Source organism: Anopheles ziemanni, chromosome 2, assembly GCF_943734765.1.
Source record: "Anopheles ziemanni chromosome 2, idAnoZiCoDA_A2_x.2, whole genome shotgun sequence".
In the NCBI taxonomy this organism is placed as follows: Eukaryota; Metazoa; Arthropoda; class Insecta; order Diptera; family Culicidae; genus Anopheles; species Anopheles ziemanni.
In genome coordinates this window covers 67,865,772-67,882,708 of record NC_080705.1, presented here as the reverse complement: position 1 = coordinate 67,882,708, position 16,937 = coordinate 67,865,772, and the positions used below count along the sequence as shown (strand labels likewise).

Genomic DNA, 16,937 nt, shown 5'->3' with positions numbered 1-16,937 from the left:
TTGTTCCGGAAGGTGAATAACCCCCGATCTGCGTACGATGGCAAAGTGCTCCGTGAACATCGTAGTCATTTTAAGTTTGTGTAGTCTCATCGTCCAGGCGAACGGATTGCGCCAGTTTTGGCGTGGTAAATCTTTTGGAAGCGATCAACCGAGCCGAACAACGGAATCGTCTTTGTACAGCGGTAAACTGAATGATACCCCCGATCTGTGGTTCGAGCAAATACTCGACCACAATGATCCTACCAATGGAGCCACCTGGAAACAGCGGTACTTCGTGAACGACCAGTTTTTTAACGCATCCGATACAAATGCTCCTGTGTTTCTCATGATCGGCGGAGAAGGTGAGGCCACGGCTCGGTGGATGCACGAAGGAGCGTGGATCCATTACGCGGAAAAACATGGCGCCCTGTGCTTCCAGCTTGAGCATCGTTTCTACGGCAAAAGCCATCCCACCGATGATTTGTCCACAAAAAATCTTGCCTACCTCACCTCCGAGCAGGCACTGGCCGACTTGGCCTACTTCATAGTGGGCATGAACGTAAAGTATGACCTGAATCCACAAGACCACAAGTGGATCGCGTTCGGTGGTTCCTATCCAGGGTCGCTGGCGGCGTGGCTGAGGGAAAAGTATCCTTCGCTGGTACACGGTTCGATCAGCTCCAGTGGACCATTGTTGGCAAAGATCGATTTCATCGAGTACTACGACACGGTTGTCCGCTCGCTCGGTCGCTACTCGACGGAGTGTGTGGACTCGGTCAAGAGTGGCATGCAGCAAGTGGAAACGCTGCTGAAGCATATGATCGGGCAAAGGACACTGAACGATAAGTTCCAGTTGTGCGATCCGGTAGAAAAATCAATCGCCAACCCGCTCGATGTGTCCAGTTTGTTCGAAGCAATTGCAAGTAATTTCGCCGGCGTTGTTCAGTACAATAAGGACAATAGTCCACACGCCACCGTTACGATCGACGAGGTGTGCGATGTGATGGCCAACCAAACTATCGGGGCACCAGTAACGCGTTTGGCCGAAGTCAACCGGATGCTGCTGGAGCAGAGCAAGCAGAGTTGCCTCGATTATGTATACGATAAGACCGTCCTTCAAATGCAGAACGTCTCCTGGGACTCGGATGTTGCTAGTGGTGGTAAGTTTCTATTTTTTAATTATCACAACTGGAAAGATAAGACGATCGACCTTTTTCTCTACAGCCCGCCAGTGGACGTACCAGACATGTAACGAGTTCGGTTTCTATCAAACCTCCAACGACCCGGATGCGGTCTTCGGTGACCGGTTTCCGGTCGAGTTTTTCGTGCGCCAGTGCGCCGACATTTACGGTGCACGGTTTGGAGCGGAGTCGCTCGCACGAGCCATCTACCGCACCAACACAAACTACGGCGCGCTGAATCCGGCCACCACAAACGTCCTGTACGTGCATGGGAACATTGATCCGTGGCATCGGTTGGGACTAACCGAAAGCAACGACATACATACACCAACCATTCTGATCGACGGGACAGCACACTGCGCAAACATGTACGAACCGAAAGATAGCGACTTTCCTCAGCTGAAACAGGCACGGTTGGAGATCGATACCTTCATTACGAATCTACTAGCCATGTAAACTGGAAAGAGGACTTTTAACTTTTCAAAGCCATAGGGTGTTATCTAATGTGGGATTTTACAACGAAGCAACAACAGAATACGAAGGTTATATAGCATATACATATGTTGTTACATCATACTGAACTGCAACGGCTTCTGGTACCGTCGTTACGTGTACCTTGCAGCGGGATGGAATAAAGGTCTCATAGACTTAACACAACCAGATTAAGTTTAAATGTACCACCTCGATAATTATTTTTATTGCAACTACTTAAATATTACGGTCCATGAGAAAAAACGTAAACCATACTTTGTTGTTCGTGCATGCCTGATACTTCGTTGAGTCAATTATCCACGGTTAAAAAAGGCATCAACTCATTACGCAGAAGTAATGTGGCAGTACAGGCTTCCGTTTGTAATGTTTGTAGTTGTTTTGAGTATCATTTTTTATTTATTCAATAAAGTTAAAAGTGAAAATAAATCTTGCTAACAACATTCAAAAACCGAATACAAATTCTTTTAGAGTAGAAAAGCGACTGCCGGTTTAAAATTGAACTGATTCCAATCCAAGCTAGGCTTAATATCGTTTACATAACTGGAGAAAATAGGACAACTCATGCTTACGGTTCCTGAAATAATTTTACAATTCTTCTCTCTTTCAAAATCAGACAATATCGTATGAGATCAAACTTATTTCGAATGTTTTTACTGACAAATTCCAAATATAGTGTTTGTGAATACAGGGTTGTAAAGTTAAATATAAACATCTACACAAATAATTTTTCTTTCTCCATTGCCCAAAGAAAGTAATGTTAAAAACTGTAAAAATGCTACCATTCAGTCCATCGATTAGTTACGTCCCTGTTCCTTTTCTTGCGAAAGCTGGATCTGACTCACCGACGAATGCTGCGAACGGGTTTCCCACTGTTCCTGATCATCGGCAAGTGAGGCCGTGTCCACGCAAGGATCGATCGTCGGCTGGGCGTTAGGGTCCACGGCCGGGCACTCGGCTATTTGACTGGAACGATTAGAGCGACTCGATTCCAGTAGGCGAACGTTTTCGTTGGCATTGCGACTCCTGCTGGTAGGGGCCACACGTGCTCCCGACGACAGGGGAGTCGTTTTGCGCGAACCATCTCGCGAGCCACCAGTTTGAGAGGAACTGTTGTGCGCCAGCTTTGCCGTTGTTTTCGTAGACGAGGCAGAGTTCCTGTCGTTGGTGCGTGGTGTGTCTTCATCAGGTATTTTAATGTGGAATTTCTGGTGTCAAGAGAAAAAACGCAACGTTTAAGAAATTCTATCTTGCAATGGTGAAACATTCTCCTTATAATCAGCTTACCTCCGGAACCTTCCAGACAAAAATGCCTCCATCACTCGAACCGGTTACGAGGAATTTTCCATTGGGGCTGTACCGGGCCGACGTGATGGCACTGGCATGCCCAATGCCCACCGCAACCTCCACACCCAGCTGGTAGCTCCACAGTCGCACAATCTGGTCCGTACCCGCCGAAACAAAATACTCACCCATCATGTTCATGTCAATCGCATTGATCGGCCCGGATTTGGATCCTTCGACTTCGCGCACGAGGCTTCCATCGTACGCTTCCCAGTAACCGATTAGCTTATCCGAACCGGCCGTAAGAATCTGCACCCCGGTTGGGAAGTACTGGGCCGCGATGAATTGTGTGTGCGCAAAGATCACGTGCTTGCGGGTGAGCCGAATCAAATCCCATATCACACACGATCCGTCCCGCGAGGCGGACACTACCTCCGTGTCGTAGTTGTTGATGTGGACGGACTCGATCGGACCGTAGTGTTCCTTTAGCACACCGATCAAACTCTGCACGTACGGATCGATTTTCCACACGCGCACCTGACCTTCAATACCACCACTTACTACGATCTTCCCGTTGCTCGTGACCGCCACTGACGAGCAGCCCTTGTTGTGGGCGTTCGGGATGGCATAGATAAGCTTCCCGGTCAGCGGGGTGAACGCGCGGATCACTCCATCGTTCCACGCCGAGATGATACTTTTTCCATCGCGACTAAAAACGATCGACGAGGAGGCAAAGTTGGGCACGACGATCCGTAACAGTTCCTGCATTTTCGAAGTGGACCATATGCGGATCGATTCGTGACTCGCTGTGGCAAAGACTAGCGAAAAGTTGCTGTAAAGGTTAGAGGGTACGCGTTTTAATTCTGTAAATAACAAGCACGAAAAGGATGTAAAGAACTTACTAAGGAAAAGCTATGTCGTAGACGGCATTCGTGTGACATGTCTTAAGTAATCTAAGACTCGATGAAAAATTCGCCAACTCCAACGAGTAGATTTCACATCCATTTGTTCCAATGAGCAGAGTTTTCCCATGGACAATCTGCAGAGATGTGACGACACCATCGATTTTTGTAGAATGCAACTAAAAAGAACACGTGTGTATGATGTATTATCGTTTCAAATCTCAAACATCAAATCTCCACTACATACCGATTTAAGCTCTGGCCATGTTGGTCCACGGTAAGTTTTGAAATTTGCATTCCGTTCCTGCACCAGATCGATCGTTCCGTCGCCGGCGCCAATGATGAGTTTTCCGTCGGGCAGCAGTAGCAAATCGCGCACACCGTAGTGATACTTCTCGCAGTCCTTGCCGGGTGGTTTACGTGCGTTGTGCTTACCGAAGCATCCAAGCAACACTGGCATTTTATCTTGCGACGGCACACTTGGATTTGGGTTGCAGTTCAGGTTGATCTTCACGATGTCCCCACTCATCGTGCCCACGTAGAGCGTGTCGTCGTTCGGCGAGATGCGCATTCCGGTGAACTCCCGGCGTAGTTTGCCAACCGCAACGTCCTGCACAGTCAGCCGTTTCCGCTCACGGTCAATGTTCCATACGCGCAAATTTTGATCCCCACCGGAAACGAACGTCGTGAAGCGCTTGTTCAGACTGCACACCTTCGTCGCGTCGCCGGTCGTTTCCTTCGTCGCGATCGTGCCACAGATGGCGCTACGCTGTTCGATGTCCCACACGATGATCGAACCGCAGTCCTTTCCGCCCAGACTTACCAGGAACTGGTCATTTGATGAGAAGCAGAGCGATTGAACACGCACCCGGTGTAGTTCGTAGCGCGAGATCTCCTTGCGACTCTCCCAATCCCACACAATCACGTACGCCCGGAAACCCATGTGGTTTGACTGCCCGGAAGCAACCATACGCCCGCTGGTGGAGATATCCAGCGTGGAGATAGTGTTCGTGTGGCCGCGCAGAAAAGTTTGCTTGTTGGTAGCGAGCTCGTAGATGGAGATTTCATTGCCCAGCGGAAACACCAAATGGCGCTGATCAGGATGGACGCGCAAACCGCACACGACATGACCTGCAAGCAAAGAACGGTGGTTTTTAAAAAAAATGCAAGTTCTAACATTAAGTATTTAAATTATTATTTACCGTCGAATCCGATTATGGCGGAGGGTTCCAAATTAATCACTTCCGTTGGCTCCTCGATGGACATGCTTTTCTCGTTAGATTTGCTAGCAAAGCGCGATTCATGCACAACCTACAATAATATTGAATCGAATGCATTTGAGGTGCATGACCAGCTTGCTTGCTAGCTAGTTGTGAAGCCTTTTTACATAGTAACCGCTCGTTACCAATGTTACTGGTTGGCCTAGCAACGAACGAACAGAGTGTTTGTTTCTCGTTGTTATTTCGTAGGAAAATTCGCAACTTTGGGAGTTCAACAGGTGGTCTAGTTCTTCCTTCAATGTGTTCCGATAAAATTATGTATTTTTTAACAATTGGTTGCCAATCGATAATTCTGTTCGAACGGACAACGTGTTTGGCAACATGATGGCACATCTGCCTATAGGAAATAGAGTGCGCTGGAAAACTAGTGTTGAGAAAATAACTCAAAGGAAAAATAAGCATGTAAATGAATGGATACAAACTCATTACTGATTACAGAGTTCAAATAAAACTTTCTCTAGCTTATTACTTATGGACACTGGTCAATCTTTGATGTTTGGATTCATTATTTACTTTATTTTTTTTTTCGTTAACCTATGTTTTTGTGTACGCAAATGTTCATTTCCATTTCCAGGTTCATCGTTCACCTTTTTTGTATCCATTTGTCTGTTGGTCTTTATTCTGCAGTTGGCAATGGGCAGCTAGTAAAAGATCCGGGATTCAGCACGACCTTACCAGGTACTCCTTCCTCTCTGGGGCCTGGGATGGACCAACAAGAACTGCAAAATGTCCTGCCTTTTCCTATGCGTTTATTATGTTTTTTTTTTCTTGTTACATTTACTCTTGGCTTGAAGGGGGGATATAAACTTCGCTCTAATCGCTAGAGTAACTTAGCTACATGCCAATTTTGCGCTACATGTTGCATGAATTTAGCTGCTCCTGCACCATCCACTAACACTACCCGACCGTTTCACTCTACTTGAATGGCAAAGAACCCTCCGATGAATTGTGCCTTAATTGATAGAGTAAAGCTGTGCTACGGACGCGAAACTGCTGGCGCACGAGTAACAAAGTGAACTTTTCCGGTGGCTTCCACTCAGGAGGGAAAAATCAGCAAATTCTAGTTAGATAATGTACAGATAAAAGTGATTCAAGTGTTGAACTGCTGTTTCAATAGATTTCATGCTTATGCGGTTCCATCTTCACGCAGCCGATTATTTAGCCGTACACCCATCCTTTGCATGGCCTGTGTATAGTTCTGAATCGTCTTTACATGGTTTGAGCTGCATCCTGTTTTTTCCTATATCTAAACAAGGTGCTTTCCGTTTCCTGTAATATTCGTTCTAATTCTCTCTCGGTTTCTCTGTCCACTGCTTCGTCAATCACATGCTACAAGGCCTAACATGATGCTACATCTTGCCGAGAAACGAACACTGCTGTGTCCATGGTGTCTCGTGACTGCATTTCCGGAATTATCTGATTTGTTTTTTTTTTACGGAACAAAATAGGTTCTTATGTTGTTGTCGCTATTTGTGATCGGTAGAATTAGCTTCGCACCATTGTCGGCCCATTTTGGATCGCTTCATCGTGGTTTTTAGTTATAATTAAAGTCTATATAATAGCGCCCACCAATCGTAAGAATAATTAAATAAACGCAACATTTAAGTGTTAATTTCGAATTTATATATCACTTGAGGCAGCGTTGGAAGTAGGTTGCCCCAATGTAACTACCGCGCATGGCTTTGAAAACGTTGTGCTCAAATAGACGTCGGTTCGTTTGCAACACTTCGGCGGCTTCTCGGTTCAGTGGATCTTCAGGGTTTGGTTCCTGTGAATTTTAGCGTAATTAGCCAAATGTGTTTGAGAGTATCGATTTATCACGCTGTTAAGCCAACATGCACATTTAAACGTACCAGGAACAAGTATTGCAATCCATACACGATCGAGTTGATCGTCAAGACCGGCTTCCAGTCTTCGCGCAGAATGTTCAAACACACGTTTCCTTCAAGGTCTATGTTTGGATGGTAGACCTGAGTTTCACATTTGACCTTCGGCGGCTCGTGAGGGTAGTTCGGTCCAACCTGCAAATTGGTAGAAAATTTCAGAATCATTTATGAAGAACATACAAACAAAACGCACGACGTTCGAGAGTTATACCTTAAAGTTGAACACGAAACGACCTCCCTTGTAAAAGCCTTCATCCGGACAGATGATGAGCTTGAAGTTGAGCAAATCATCCGGGTCCGGAAACTCGGTGGCACAAGTCTTGGGGAGGTTCAGCTCATTGATATCTATCGAGTTGATTAAACGCATAGAAGAGTAATCTTTGGAATCACGCGCAAAATCAAAATGTACCAGCCCTTACCCTTGGTAATCCTTAGTTGTGCGGCGGTGAAAGTTTTCTTCTGTCCCCCAGCCAACGGTGTCGCTTCGCCACCTTTCTTTTGTTGTTTCAGCGAGAATAGTTTAATCATCGTAACCACTGATTGTTGCGTTCCTGTTTGCTGACGACGAAGCGACCAGTAGGTTTCAAAACAATAATTTCCACAGCGCTGCGAAATTCCGCCAGCAGCTCCAACGTAAAACGATGTTGATTTGGTTGGTTCGCTGGTATCTGCTGCAGACTTCCGTCGTAACACTCTGCTTCGTATACAAACAGTGGCGTTGTTGAATCAGAGGAGTAGAAAGGAAAACACTGTTACAAATTTGGAACCCATCCGCGGGCGCACTGCTTATGCTTATGAAATGAATTGTCAGTAACTAGAGTATGCATTCGCAAATTCCCGAATTGGTAATATTTACGTTCGTCTGAAACTTGTTTGTCTCCCTTTTTCCCAGAGATCGCTACAATATTTTATAATTTTCTCTGTGTGGTTGTCAGTAGTGTTGGCAGAATCGGGATTCGGAAGATTTGAAGATTCGATCCCTAGACGGATTCCAAAGATTCGAATCCCATTTGACGGATTCTAAAGATTCGAATCCCATCTGACAGATTCTAAAGATTTGAATCCCATTTGCCGGATTCCAACGATTTGATTCAATTAGGTTTCGAATCAGATTTGATTGGTTTGGGACTCGATTTGATTCGATTCTGACTTGTTCCTAAACTGTTTGAATCGACTCACAATGATTTGAGTCGAATTAGTCACACAACTAGTCGATCTAGAGACAATGTCATTCGGGTAGAGCACGGACTACGATCGGAAAATATCCGTTCGACGGTCGCTGAAAAATGAACTCTGTGCGTTTATACCATATATGTTCAAAGGTTACTTTGAAGCCTCCAGCTTCGTTTATACCTAAGGCGCTCAAGTGTTTTCGTGAAGTGGATGATTGTTTCTTTTCAAACGAAGTCGTTGGTAATCATTTAAATAATTATACAAAATGATGATAAACTCATAAAAAATTACAAATAGGATCCTCAGAAAAGCAATTAACACTCTTTTTTTTAATAAGAACCCTCAAATGTACGAATTCTTCGAGAATCCGCGGCTTAAAACCTCGCGGATTTCTTCCCATACAAACGGGAACGAACGGATTTGCGAAAAGAGTTCATTTCGTTCATATTCAAAATGGCAAGTAAAATGAACACATTTGAGAGGAGGTGAGTGAAACTTGACAGCCAGGTTTGCCCGCGCTTTTCAATGTGAGTGACCTTTGACAACTCGATTCGAACGGATTTTATCCGGTCGTAGTCCGTGCTGTACCCGATTGATTTAAGTTTACTTAAATCGAACGCTGGGTAGAATGTCCAATGGACATAGATTGAATTTTTTGCGCGATTTGCAAGTTAGGCTCCATTTCATCAGGACCAGACCATTTTTACCGGATTCTGAATAGGATTCTGGGGATTTAGATTAGGATATAAAGTAATGATGATGATGATGATGAGTCCCACCGCTTACCCCTACATAGGTTTGAGAGGGATGAAAGTATGTTGCGATATTAAATATAAATCATCAAACGAGAGGGGGCATTGGGGCAATACTCTCCAGAACAATCGCATCCAATTCTGCTCCATTTATACAACGGTCGCCATCGATTAAGGGGGGGTACATCTTAGATTTCCCAACTAGCAAAAGGAGACCACTTTCTGGAGTATGGCAGGTATTTTCGCACAGTTTTGGTTAACACCGCCAGCTATCAATGATTGATCGTGTGGTGAAACCCAGCAGTACTACTTAAGGGACCTAATCTTGTTCCTTCCATACAACGGTCCCGAGCAATCACCTCGAAAGGTAAGTCCCCCAAGGTTAACGAGGCACCACTTTCCGGAGTGTAAGAGGGTATTTATGCTCTGTTTGTAGTTGTCACCGCCAATTACCATTGGTTGATAATGTGATGCCACTATCAAGAACAAAAACTACAGCGAGATGAGTAGATACTATTAGTTCTTTTCGTACCTCGAATGAAAGGTCTTTTAAAGACTGATAACTCTGTACCACAAAGACTCTTCCGTAATTCTTAGTTTATGAAATTCTAAGGCGTAGGTGCAGAAACCTTGGTTGGTATTTTCAGCTGAAATAACTAATTTGCCAATAACTTCATAATCGCTTAAGCGATTTGTACATACGACCCCTCAAATGAAAAGTCCTTTCAAAACACACAACTTTGTCTTACAATAGATCTTTTCATATTTTCTAGTTTTTGAGAAAACTAATTGTGTGGAAAAGAGACAGCACTCTACCGGGAACAAGTTTAATAAACTTCGATTACTAAAAAGCCAAAATCTGCCTATTTGTTAATTATTATTGATTCTTTCAACCGATTTTCACGATTGACCCCTTAAATGAAAGATCTTTTCAAGTCGCGCATTTGTGTTGAAGGTAGATGTTACCGTACTTTCTTGTTTTTGATCAAAACCACACCAGGAAAGTGTTCGCCCGAGGAGGCGAAAAGGTAAATCAGGTTGATTGGCAATTTAGGTTAGAAAAGTCAATTCTCGCATAGCTTGTTAGTTCCTTGACCGATTTCCACAAATGACCCCTCAAATGAAATCGGGATTCGGATTTGGAGATCCGGATCGCAGAATGGATTTGAATCGAAAGATTCGAATCCCTGTAGGGATTCAGTTTTCTCATCACTAGTTGTCAGTTCGTACAGTGAACAGTGTTGCCATGAAGTAGCGAAATCTAAAAGAAAGATACGTTCAGCTCCTAGCAGCTAGCTGAGTTTGATCACAAAAATATTTAAAAATAGTTTTGTTACAAATGACCAGTTAATGACACATTCTTATAGCAATTTTATTGAAAATTTAGCTGAAAGGTAATGGAAACTCAAAACGTATCATTTTAAAAAAAATCTAACATTTAATTTTCGTTTTCAACAAAAACTCAACGAAACTTACCAGTGACAGCAGAGACATTGAATCGCTGGCAGCACTGTGTGACAGCAAACTGACAGCCACAACACTCTCTACCTATCTCTTTTACTTGGTTTTGCGAGAAAGTGATGGCATCCGTTTGTTTTGAATTATTCCCGCCACATTGGCGGGACCGCACAAAATTTGCACGTCGGCTATCGGGAAGCAATTCGACTTGCAAAATTTGTGCAGTACGCGAACATTTGAGCAAATCTTGTGACTAAACAGTAGTGTTAAAATTTATTATTTTTCCCACTAAACCTTGTGAATTAGGGAGTGTTTGTTCCAACCTTGTCACGATGGAGGACCCTGTATTCCGTCAAAAGTATCAAAAGTGCAAGTACAGAGTTAAGCAATGGGAAAAGGAGTTTAAGAAAAAGCATGGCCGCGTGCCGTCTAAGGTGGGCCGATACTTGCCACTGGCGCAAGTGGATGAACATATATTAAAGATTACTTTTTACTTACGATCTACCAGCTGGACATACGAGACTCCCCGAGTGAAATTCGAAATTCTTACAAAATGTACTACCGACTTAAGACCAGCCTGCTCGAGGACACTTTGCTGGATGTGCTGGACGATGACGATGATTTCGATGGTTCACTAATTTCCCAAGAGTCCAGCTTTTCGCAGGAAATCGGCGATAGTTTAGGGAGGTTCAGCAATGGGTCAATTTTAAACGAGAGCGCCCTTGCTGGAAGGACGTCATCGATGAGCAGTTTGCTTACGGAACCCATAGGTCGTACAAGCACCGCGATGGATTTTCAGGCAGAAGAGGAAGTACAACAGAACCAGCATGCGTGGAGGGGAGAAAAAAGTCGCAAAAAGGATCCTGTTCCAAATGGTGTTTCGAAAAATACGCCCACCGATCCCCCGAAACCGGTTGGCATAAAGGTAACCAAGCTAATGTCTGCCTCAAGCTTGATTATTCCTAAAAGAAACCCGCGTAAATCGATGTCACGAAACTCTTTCGGAATGACCGATGGCTCCGGTTCAATCACCAGCAGTGGAAGCGGGACGAAATTTACCCTCCCAGACCTGGAGACATTACTCACAGCCAAATCAAAAGAACTGGAAAGCAGTATGAAGGTTGAACAAAAAGTCTCAGTTCCCTCGTTGACCGAACCAATGAATCAGTTAGACGAAAGATGGATTAACCGGCGCTCCACCGGTGAAGTGGAAAATAGTTTATCTAACCAATCTACACTTCCCACCGAGGAGCGCGCGACCAACTATGGGCTTCGTAACATCAATCTGACTTCAATCGCCTCATCATCAAGCTTTGGTATGTCGTCGTTGAGTGTTTCCTGCAAGGAGCCTCCGATTGATAGCAAAACAACCGATGGAATAGTCGTTCAAAATACGGTATACGATCGGACTGTGCAGTCGGATTCTGATGGAGTGGTGGAGAATTCGGAAGACGAGAGCACCAAAACGTCCCCTGGGATGATGCACATTGCGAAAAAACGTAAGATCTTCACCGCCATCAATCGAAGCCCGGTGGAAAAGCAAATCAAAGAGAAAGATATACCGAAGCCGGTAGGCGAACCGCAGCCGATTCTGAAGGCCACCGAGAATGATCCCCAGAACGAAAAAGAAAACGAAAAGGAGCCCGTGCAACGACAAAAACGTGTCGCAAAGAAAGTTACGAAAACTGGGAAACAAAAATCAACGCATAGGAAAGTAATGGATAAACCCAAATTAAATACGGTGGTACAACGCGCTCGATCAACCCGTGCAAGCGCGAAGGTTGCCAGCTACCGAGAAGTACTCGCCGAAGATAATGCGGTTGAGGCGAAATTTTCCAGCGATGATGACGATAAGGATCCCGATTACGGGATGAAGCCAAATGAAGCGGATGATGAGTCGTTACCTTCGGAAACGGGAGATTCTGATCAAGGGCAACAGGAAGAACAAACAGTCCATAAGCCTAAACAAGTTCGTCGTTCACGTAGTATTGGCCCGGCGAAACAACGGAAAACTCCACGAGTTAAGGGAAAACCGGCACCTATCTCTCCGAAGTTAAGCCCGGGTACATCGAAGCCATCTACGTCCAAGGGTCGGAAGTCAAAAGCAGTCGCTCAACGGCGAAAGACAAGTGCCACGAGTGAGGCACAATCGAGTGGCGAACAAGAAGAACCCGAGGAGTATGTGCCGGAATTTGGGCTCGATCGGCTTAAGAACATTCCACGGCTCGATATCAAAGAACTGATGAAGGATACAAAGCTGGCCGATACTTTTATTCAAGGCGCGGGCTTATGTGATCCTACAGGGAAACCATCCACTGCAGAACCATCTGGAAGTGGCAAAGAAACGGCGTTACGCAAGAAAATGGCAGCAGGGAAGTTGAACGAAAATTTTGTGCGCGTAGACCTGCGTAAAAAGGTGTTCGTTAGGGGCAAGAAAACGATGAATTACAGTCGCTACAAAAAGTCACTGTGGAAGGCCAAGAAGGTGGCGGCTCTGAGCGGTCCGGACATGGATATGGGTGGGTGCGACGGAGGAACCTTGACGTGCTTTTTATGCGGCGGCACCGGCCACATGGCACGTCAGTGTAAGAATGTGAAGGAAGACAAACTCCTGCCATTTGACGAGAATGCAGTGGAGGATTCTTCGTTCCCTACGTTGGAGGAAGCTGAAGCGATGGCACTATCAAAGACGGCAGTTGTTCATTCAAATCGCATGGATAATCTTCCGCCTGTTGCTAATTTAGTGTGGAAAGAACAGCCAACAGAAAGCACAGAACCGAACGACGAGCCAGAAACCACAACCAATTCAAATGATAAGTCGCTGGAAAAAGAATTACCGGAGGTGACAAAGGAAACAACGAAAGTGTTTTCGAAACCGGCATACATAGGTCATAGGATACCGGAAGATTTCCTTAAGAAATCCGGCCTGCTTGAAGCAACAGTCAGTCGCGGGACCAAGGGCACCTTCGAACCCGTTTATGAGCAACAGCCGGATGGAACTCTTCCCGAAACACCTCGGGAAGTTTTCACGACGCTGCAAATGTTTGGCCACAAGTCCTTCCGGCACGGTCAGGAGCGCGCCGTGATGCGTGTACTCTGTGGAATGTCGACCCTTGTAACGCTTAGCACAGGGGCGGGAAAATCTCTCTGCTATCAACTTCCCGCGTACTTATACCGCCAAAAGCGGCAGTGTATTACGCTTGTGATTTCTCCATTGGTTTCGCTTATGGAGGATCAGGTGCACGGAATGCCGGATTTTCTTAACGCCCACTGTCTACATACAAACCAGACACCAAAGTGAGTATAGTATGAGTTTGGTAAACCTTTGTTTTATGCACACAAACCTAACTGACTTCATCAAACATTTTTAACCAGCAATGTTTAAGAAAAAGAGTCAAGTATTTCGTATTTTTATTTTATTTGATATTGAGAAGTTCAGAAAAAGTTCAAAACTTTAAAACTTGTTTCAGAATTAGCCATGCAGAGAAAAAAACAAGTATTCTTTCCAATCGTTTTTCATCTTCTTATAGAGTTCGCGATCGTACGATGGCGGCAATCAAAGCAGGCGAAGTGGATGTGCTATTGATCTCACCGGAAGCAGTCGTTGCGGGGGAGAAATCGACCGGCTTCGGTTCACTGCTTCGTGAGCTGCCACCTATAGCGTTTGCATGTATCGACGAAGCTCATTGTGTGTCCCAGTGGAGTCATAATTTTCGACCAAGTTACCTTATGATCTGCAAGGTAATGGTATGAACCGGAAGAGTAAAAGCATCATCTTACGTTCTGTTTTATTTACCGCAGGTTTTAAAAGAAAAACTGGGTGTAAGAACAATTCTAGGACTAACGGCCACGGCTACAGTACAAACGCGGTATGATGCCAATATATTATTGTTTCGATTGAGATTAATCGAAAACCAATCGAAATTGTATTTTACGTTTTCAGACAAAGTATTGTTTCTCATCTGGCCATACCGGATGGTTTGAGCGGCATCATCAGCGATATTCCGCTGCCCGATAATCTACTGTTAACCGTTTCACGCGACCCAAACCGAGACACGGCTCTGGTGGAGCTGCTTCTTTCAGAACGTTTCAATTCCCTACAATCGATCATCGTGTACTGTACACGGCGTGATGATTGCGAGCGGGTGGCTACGTTCGTTCGCACCTGCTTCCAGGATGCAGCTCGTGCTGCGGCCGAAGCAAACACTAATAAACGTAGAAGGATGAATTACGTCGCGGAACCGTATCACGCTGGCATGCCCGCGTCTCGCCGACGGACAATACAGAACGCATTCATGAGTGGGGAGCTGCGCATCGTGGTGGCCACCATCGCTTTCGGAATGGGCATCAACAAGGCGGATATACGTGCTATCATTCACTACAACATGCCGAAGAACTTTGAGAGCTATGTGCAGGAGGTGGGTCGCGCGGGACGCGATGGGCTGCTTTCACACTGCCACCTTTTTCTGGACAATCGTGGTAATGACAGGAATGAACTACGACGCTTTATTTTTGCGAACTCAATTGATCGACATGTGATTCGCAAGCTTTTGCAGAAGATCTTTGTACCTTGTGCATGCGCGCAAATTTTTAAAAATCCGTAAGCGTCTTCACCGATGTGAGCTCTTTTAATTAGCTGTTTTTAATTGGTTTATATTGTTCTATTGTTTCGACAGGCAGTTGGCTAACGATTTACAACAAGAAATCCAAGCAATCAATGGCATCGATTGGGATGTCGAATTCGACGATAATACCGCAGTCAACGAAGTTCAACGGAAAAACAACGGACATTTACACCACAAAGGCGGGAAACGATTGTGTCCCGGGCACGAGATATGCTTCTCAATCGAATCCACCGTCCAGCAGCTCGATATTCCGGAGGAAAATATTGCCACTTTTCTCTGTTACCTTGAGCTGCACGAACAGAAATACATCCAAGCGCTTAGCCCTGCCTACTGCATGTGTAAGATAATGTCGTACAGTGGTATCCGACCACTTAGAATGGCCGCAAAAGAGTGTCCCCCGTTAGCAATGGCATTTGCGCTCGATCTTAAGCGGGGGATTTCTCATGCCACATCTACGTTCATTGAGTTTCCGGTGATAGATGTGGCTGCCGCAATCGGATGGGACAGTGGCGTCGTAAAATATCAATTGAAAAATCTCGAATGGACTACTGGTAATGGCAATTTCACAGGAAAGGTTATTGAGATGAGGCGCTTTTATTAAAATCGTGTGTTTACTTGCAGAAAACAACGTTCGGAAACGTTCCCCTTTGTCGGTGAGCTTCTCAAACTTAGGGTTCCGGGTGCGTGCACCGGGTGACCTAACGGACGATGAGCTAGATCGCACATTGGACACACTGTACGAACGCGTAACCAGCCAGGAACGTACCCAGCTGGCGCAGTTGCAGTACATTTCAGACGCACTAAACTCGGTTAGCTTCAACAGCATTCATCCCGTTTGTCGTGTGGATTGTCCGTCCGGCCCATCCGAGAAGCTGAAAAAAATCGTTCGAGAATACTTCATTACCGACATTAGCAAAGAACATGTGGAAATCGTTCCAGAGGTAAGAATTGTCGGAAGACATTGCTCAACCAATGCATTAGTGATACCAATCTCACCTAATTCGATTATTCCCCAGCCTGACGATACAACCGACGAGCGCTTGATAGCGGACATTCGCACGATGATATGCCGTTACCCGGAAAACAATTTCAGCGGCAGAACAATCGCTAGGCTATTTCACGGTGTCCAAAGCCCGAATTATCCGGCGTTGGTTTGGTCCAGGTCGAATTTCTGGCGCGCTTACACGAAGACTGACTTCAATCGCATCGTACGGTTAGCGAACGCTGAAATTGTTCGAATGAAGAGCTGAGAATTTGGGATTTACGATTCAGACTGGTGTTAGTTGAATGGTTAGTTGGTTTTCTGCACTTTAGCTCATTTTTACTTTGATTATACTCAATAAGAATAAAATTGTTGTTACTCAAATTCGAAAGACATGAATTGAGTTTAAAATAAGAAAAGTTGTCATGGAAATGAATAAAACGTATGCTATGAAAAGATAGCGTCCCCGTGGAAAGCGGCGACTCTGAGCTGCTGTTATAAACGCATTGTGTTGTCAGATGATGGAGTCCGGAGTATTTGTGCAAAACAATCATCCTTGTGGTCATTTTTTTGCATAAATCATCCCATTTAGCCCACGATGGAAGTGGCAAATTTCATTTAGCAACACTATTTTTCCGGAATAATTGTGCTTCATCGCAGGAGAGTGCGTCACCAACGTTCCACAGCTTCATCGCGCCGTGATTCATCCACGACAAAAGGTTAGACAAAGCTGTCTAACTTGCAAATCGCGCAAAAAACTCAATCTATGTCCAATGGACATTCTACCCAGCGTTCGATTTGAGTAAATTTAAATCAATTACATTGTCTCTAGATCGACTAGTTATGTGACTAATTCGACTCAAATCATTGTGAGTCGATTCAAACAGTTTAGGATCAAGTCAGAATCGAATCAAATAGAGTCCCAAACAAATCAAAACAGATTCGA

At 44.9% G+C, this 16,937-nt stretch overlaps 4 protein-coding genes across 5 annotated transcripts; 2 read left to right on the top strand and 2 right to left on the bottom strand.

Moving 5' to 3' along the window:
- The first annotated feature begins 37 nt into the window (after positions 1–37).
- Positions 38–1,722, top strand: LOC131281218 (putative serine protease K12H4.7). Its single transcript, XM_058310482.1, has 2 exons — positions 38–1,139; positions 1,204–1,722. The coding sequence occupies exons 1-2, from the start codon at positions 38–40 to the stop codon at positions 1,614–1,616; spliced, it is 1,515 nt and encodes a 504-aa protein (XP_058166465.1). The 3' UTR covers positions 1,617–1,722.
- A 724-nt stretch (positions 1,723–2,446) lies between these two features.
- LOC131294169 (cilia- and flagella-associated protein 52) lies at positions 2,447–5,101 on the bottom strand. The gene is made up of 5 exons (XM_058322213.1): positions 5,038–5,101; positions 4,083–4,966; positions 3,836–4,014; positions 2,937–3,765; positions 2,447–2,857 (listed from the first exon to the last, which is right to left on the bottom strand). The coding sequence occupies exons 1-5, from the start codon at positions 5,099–5,101 to the stop codon at positions 2,447–2,449; spliced, it is 2,367 nt and encodes a 788-aa protein (XP_058178196.1).
- A 1,534-nt stretch (positions 5,102–6,635) lies between these two features.
- On the bottom strand, positions 6,636–7,924 carry LOC131286662 (NEDD8-conjugating enzyme Ubc12). 2 transcript variants are annotated; one of them, XM_058315649.1, is made up of 5 exons: positions 7,858–7,924; positions 7,421–7,695; positions 7,213–7,346; positions 6,969–7,136; positions 6,636–6,883 (listed from the first exon to the last, which is right to left on the bottom strand). In XM_058315649.1, exons 2-5 carry the CDS (start codon positions 7,527–7,529, stop codon positions 6,743–6,745), a joined length of 552 nt encoding a protein of 183 aa, XP_058171632.1. In that variant the 5' UTR covers positions 7,530–7,695; positions 7,858–7,924; the 3' UTR covers positions 6,636–6,742. The 2 variants fall into 2 exon arrangements, with proteins under 2 accessions (XP_058171632.1, XP_058171640.1); XM_058315657.1 differs by having other exon boundaries at positions 7,421–7,698; positions 7,858–7,914.
- A 2,670-nt stretch (positions 7,925–10,594) lies between these two features.
- On the top strand, positions 10,595–16,376 carry LOC131282776 (uncharacterized). Its single transcript, XM_058312317.1, has 8 exons — positions 10,595–10,818; positions 10,893–13,681; positions 13,915–14,125; positions 14,186–14,253; positions 14,328–14,984; positions 15,061–15,560; positions 15,631–15,950; positions 16,026–16,376. Exons 1-8 carry the CDS (start codon positions 10,717–10,719, stop codon positions 16,257–16,259), a joined length of 4,881 nt encoding a protein of 1,626 aa, XP_058168300.1. The 5' UTR covers positions 10,595–10,716; the 3' UTR covers positions 16,260–16,376.
- Positions 16,377–16,937: the final 561 nt, after the last annotated feature.

Excerpts from the sequence above, each read along its gene's own strand:
- LOC131286662 (XM_058315649.1), bottom strand. The coding sequence starts at position 7,529 with ATGATTAAACTATTCTCGCTGAAACAACAAAAGAAAGGTGGCGAAGCG. Across the intron at positions 7,347-7,420 it reads ACAACTAAGGATTACCAAGG|ATATCAATGAGCTGAACCTC; the intron begins GTAAGGGCTGGT and ends TCAACTCGATAG. Across the intron at positions 7,137-7,212 it reads GTTTCGTGTTCAACTTTAAG|GTTGGACCGAACTACCCTCA; the intron begins GTATAACTCTCG and ends ACCAATTTGCAG.
- LOC131281218 (XM_058310482.1), top strand. The coding sequence starts at position 38 with ATGGCAAAGTGCTCCGTGAACATCGTAGTCATTTTAAGTTTGTGTAGT. Across the intron at positions 1,140-1,203 it reads CTCGGATGTTGCTAGTGGTG|CCCGCCAGTGGACGTACCAG; the intron begins GTAAGTTTCTAT and ends TTTTCTCTACAG.
- LOC131294169 (XM_058322213.1), bottom strand. The coding sequence starts at position 5,101 with ATGTCCATCGAGGAGCCAACGGAAGTGATTAATTTGGAACCCTCCGCC. Across the intron at positions 4,015-4,082 it reads CATGGCCAGAGCTTAAATCG|TTGCATTCTACAAAAATCGA; the intron begins GTATGTAGTGGA and ends TGTTCTTTTTAG. Across the intron at positions 3,766-3,835 it reads TACGACATAGCTTTTCCTTA|CAACTTTTCGCTAGTCTTTG; the intron begins GTAAGTTCTTTA and ends TAACCTTTACAG.
- LOC131282776 (XM_058312317.1), top strand. The coding sequence starts at position 10,717 with ATGGAGGACCCTGTATTCCGTCAAAAGTATCAAAAGTGCAAGTACAGA. Across the intron at positions 14,985-15,060 it reads GCGCAAATTTTTAAAAATCC|GCAGTTGGCTAACGATTTAC; the intron begins GTAAGCGTCTTC and ends TTGTTTCGACAG. Across the intron at positions 15,951-16,025 it reads ATGTGGAAATCGTTCCAGAG|CCTGACGATACAACCGACGA; the intron begins GTAAGAATTGTC and ends ATTATTCCCCAG.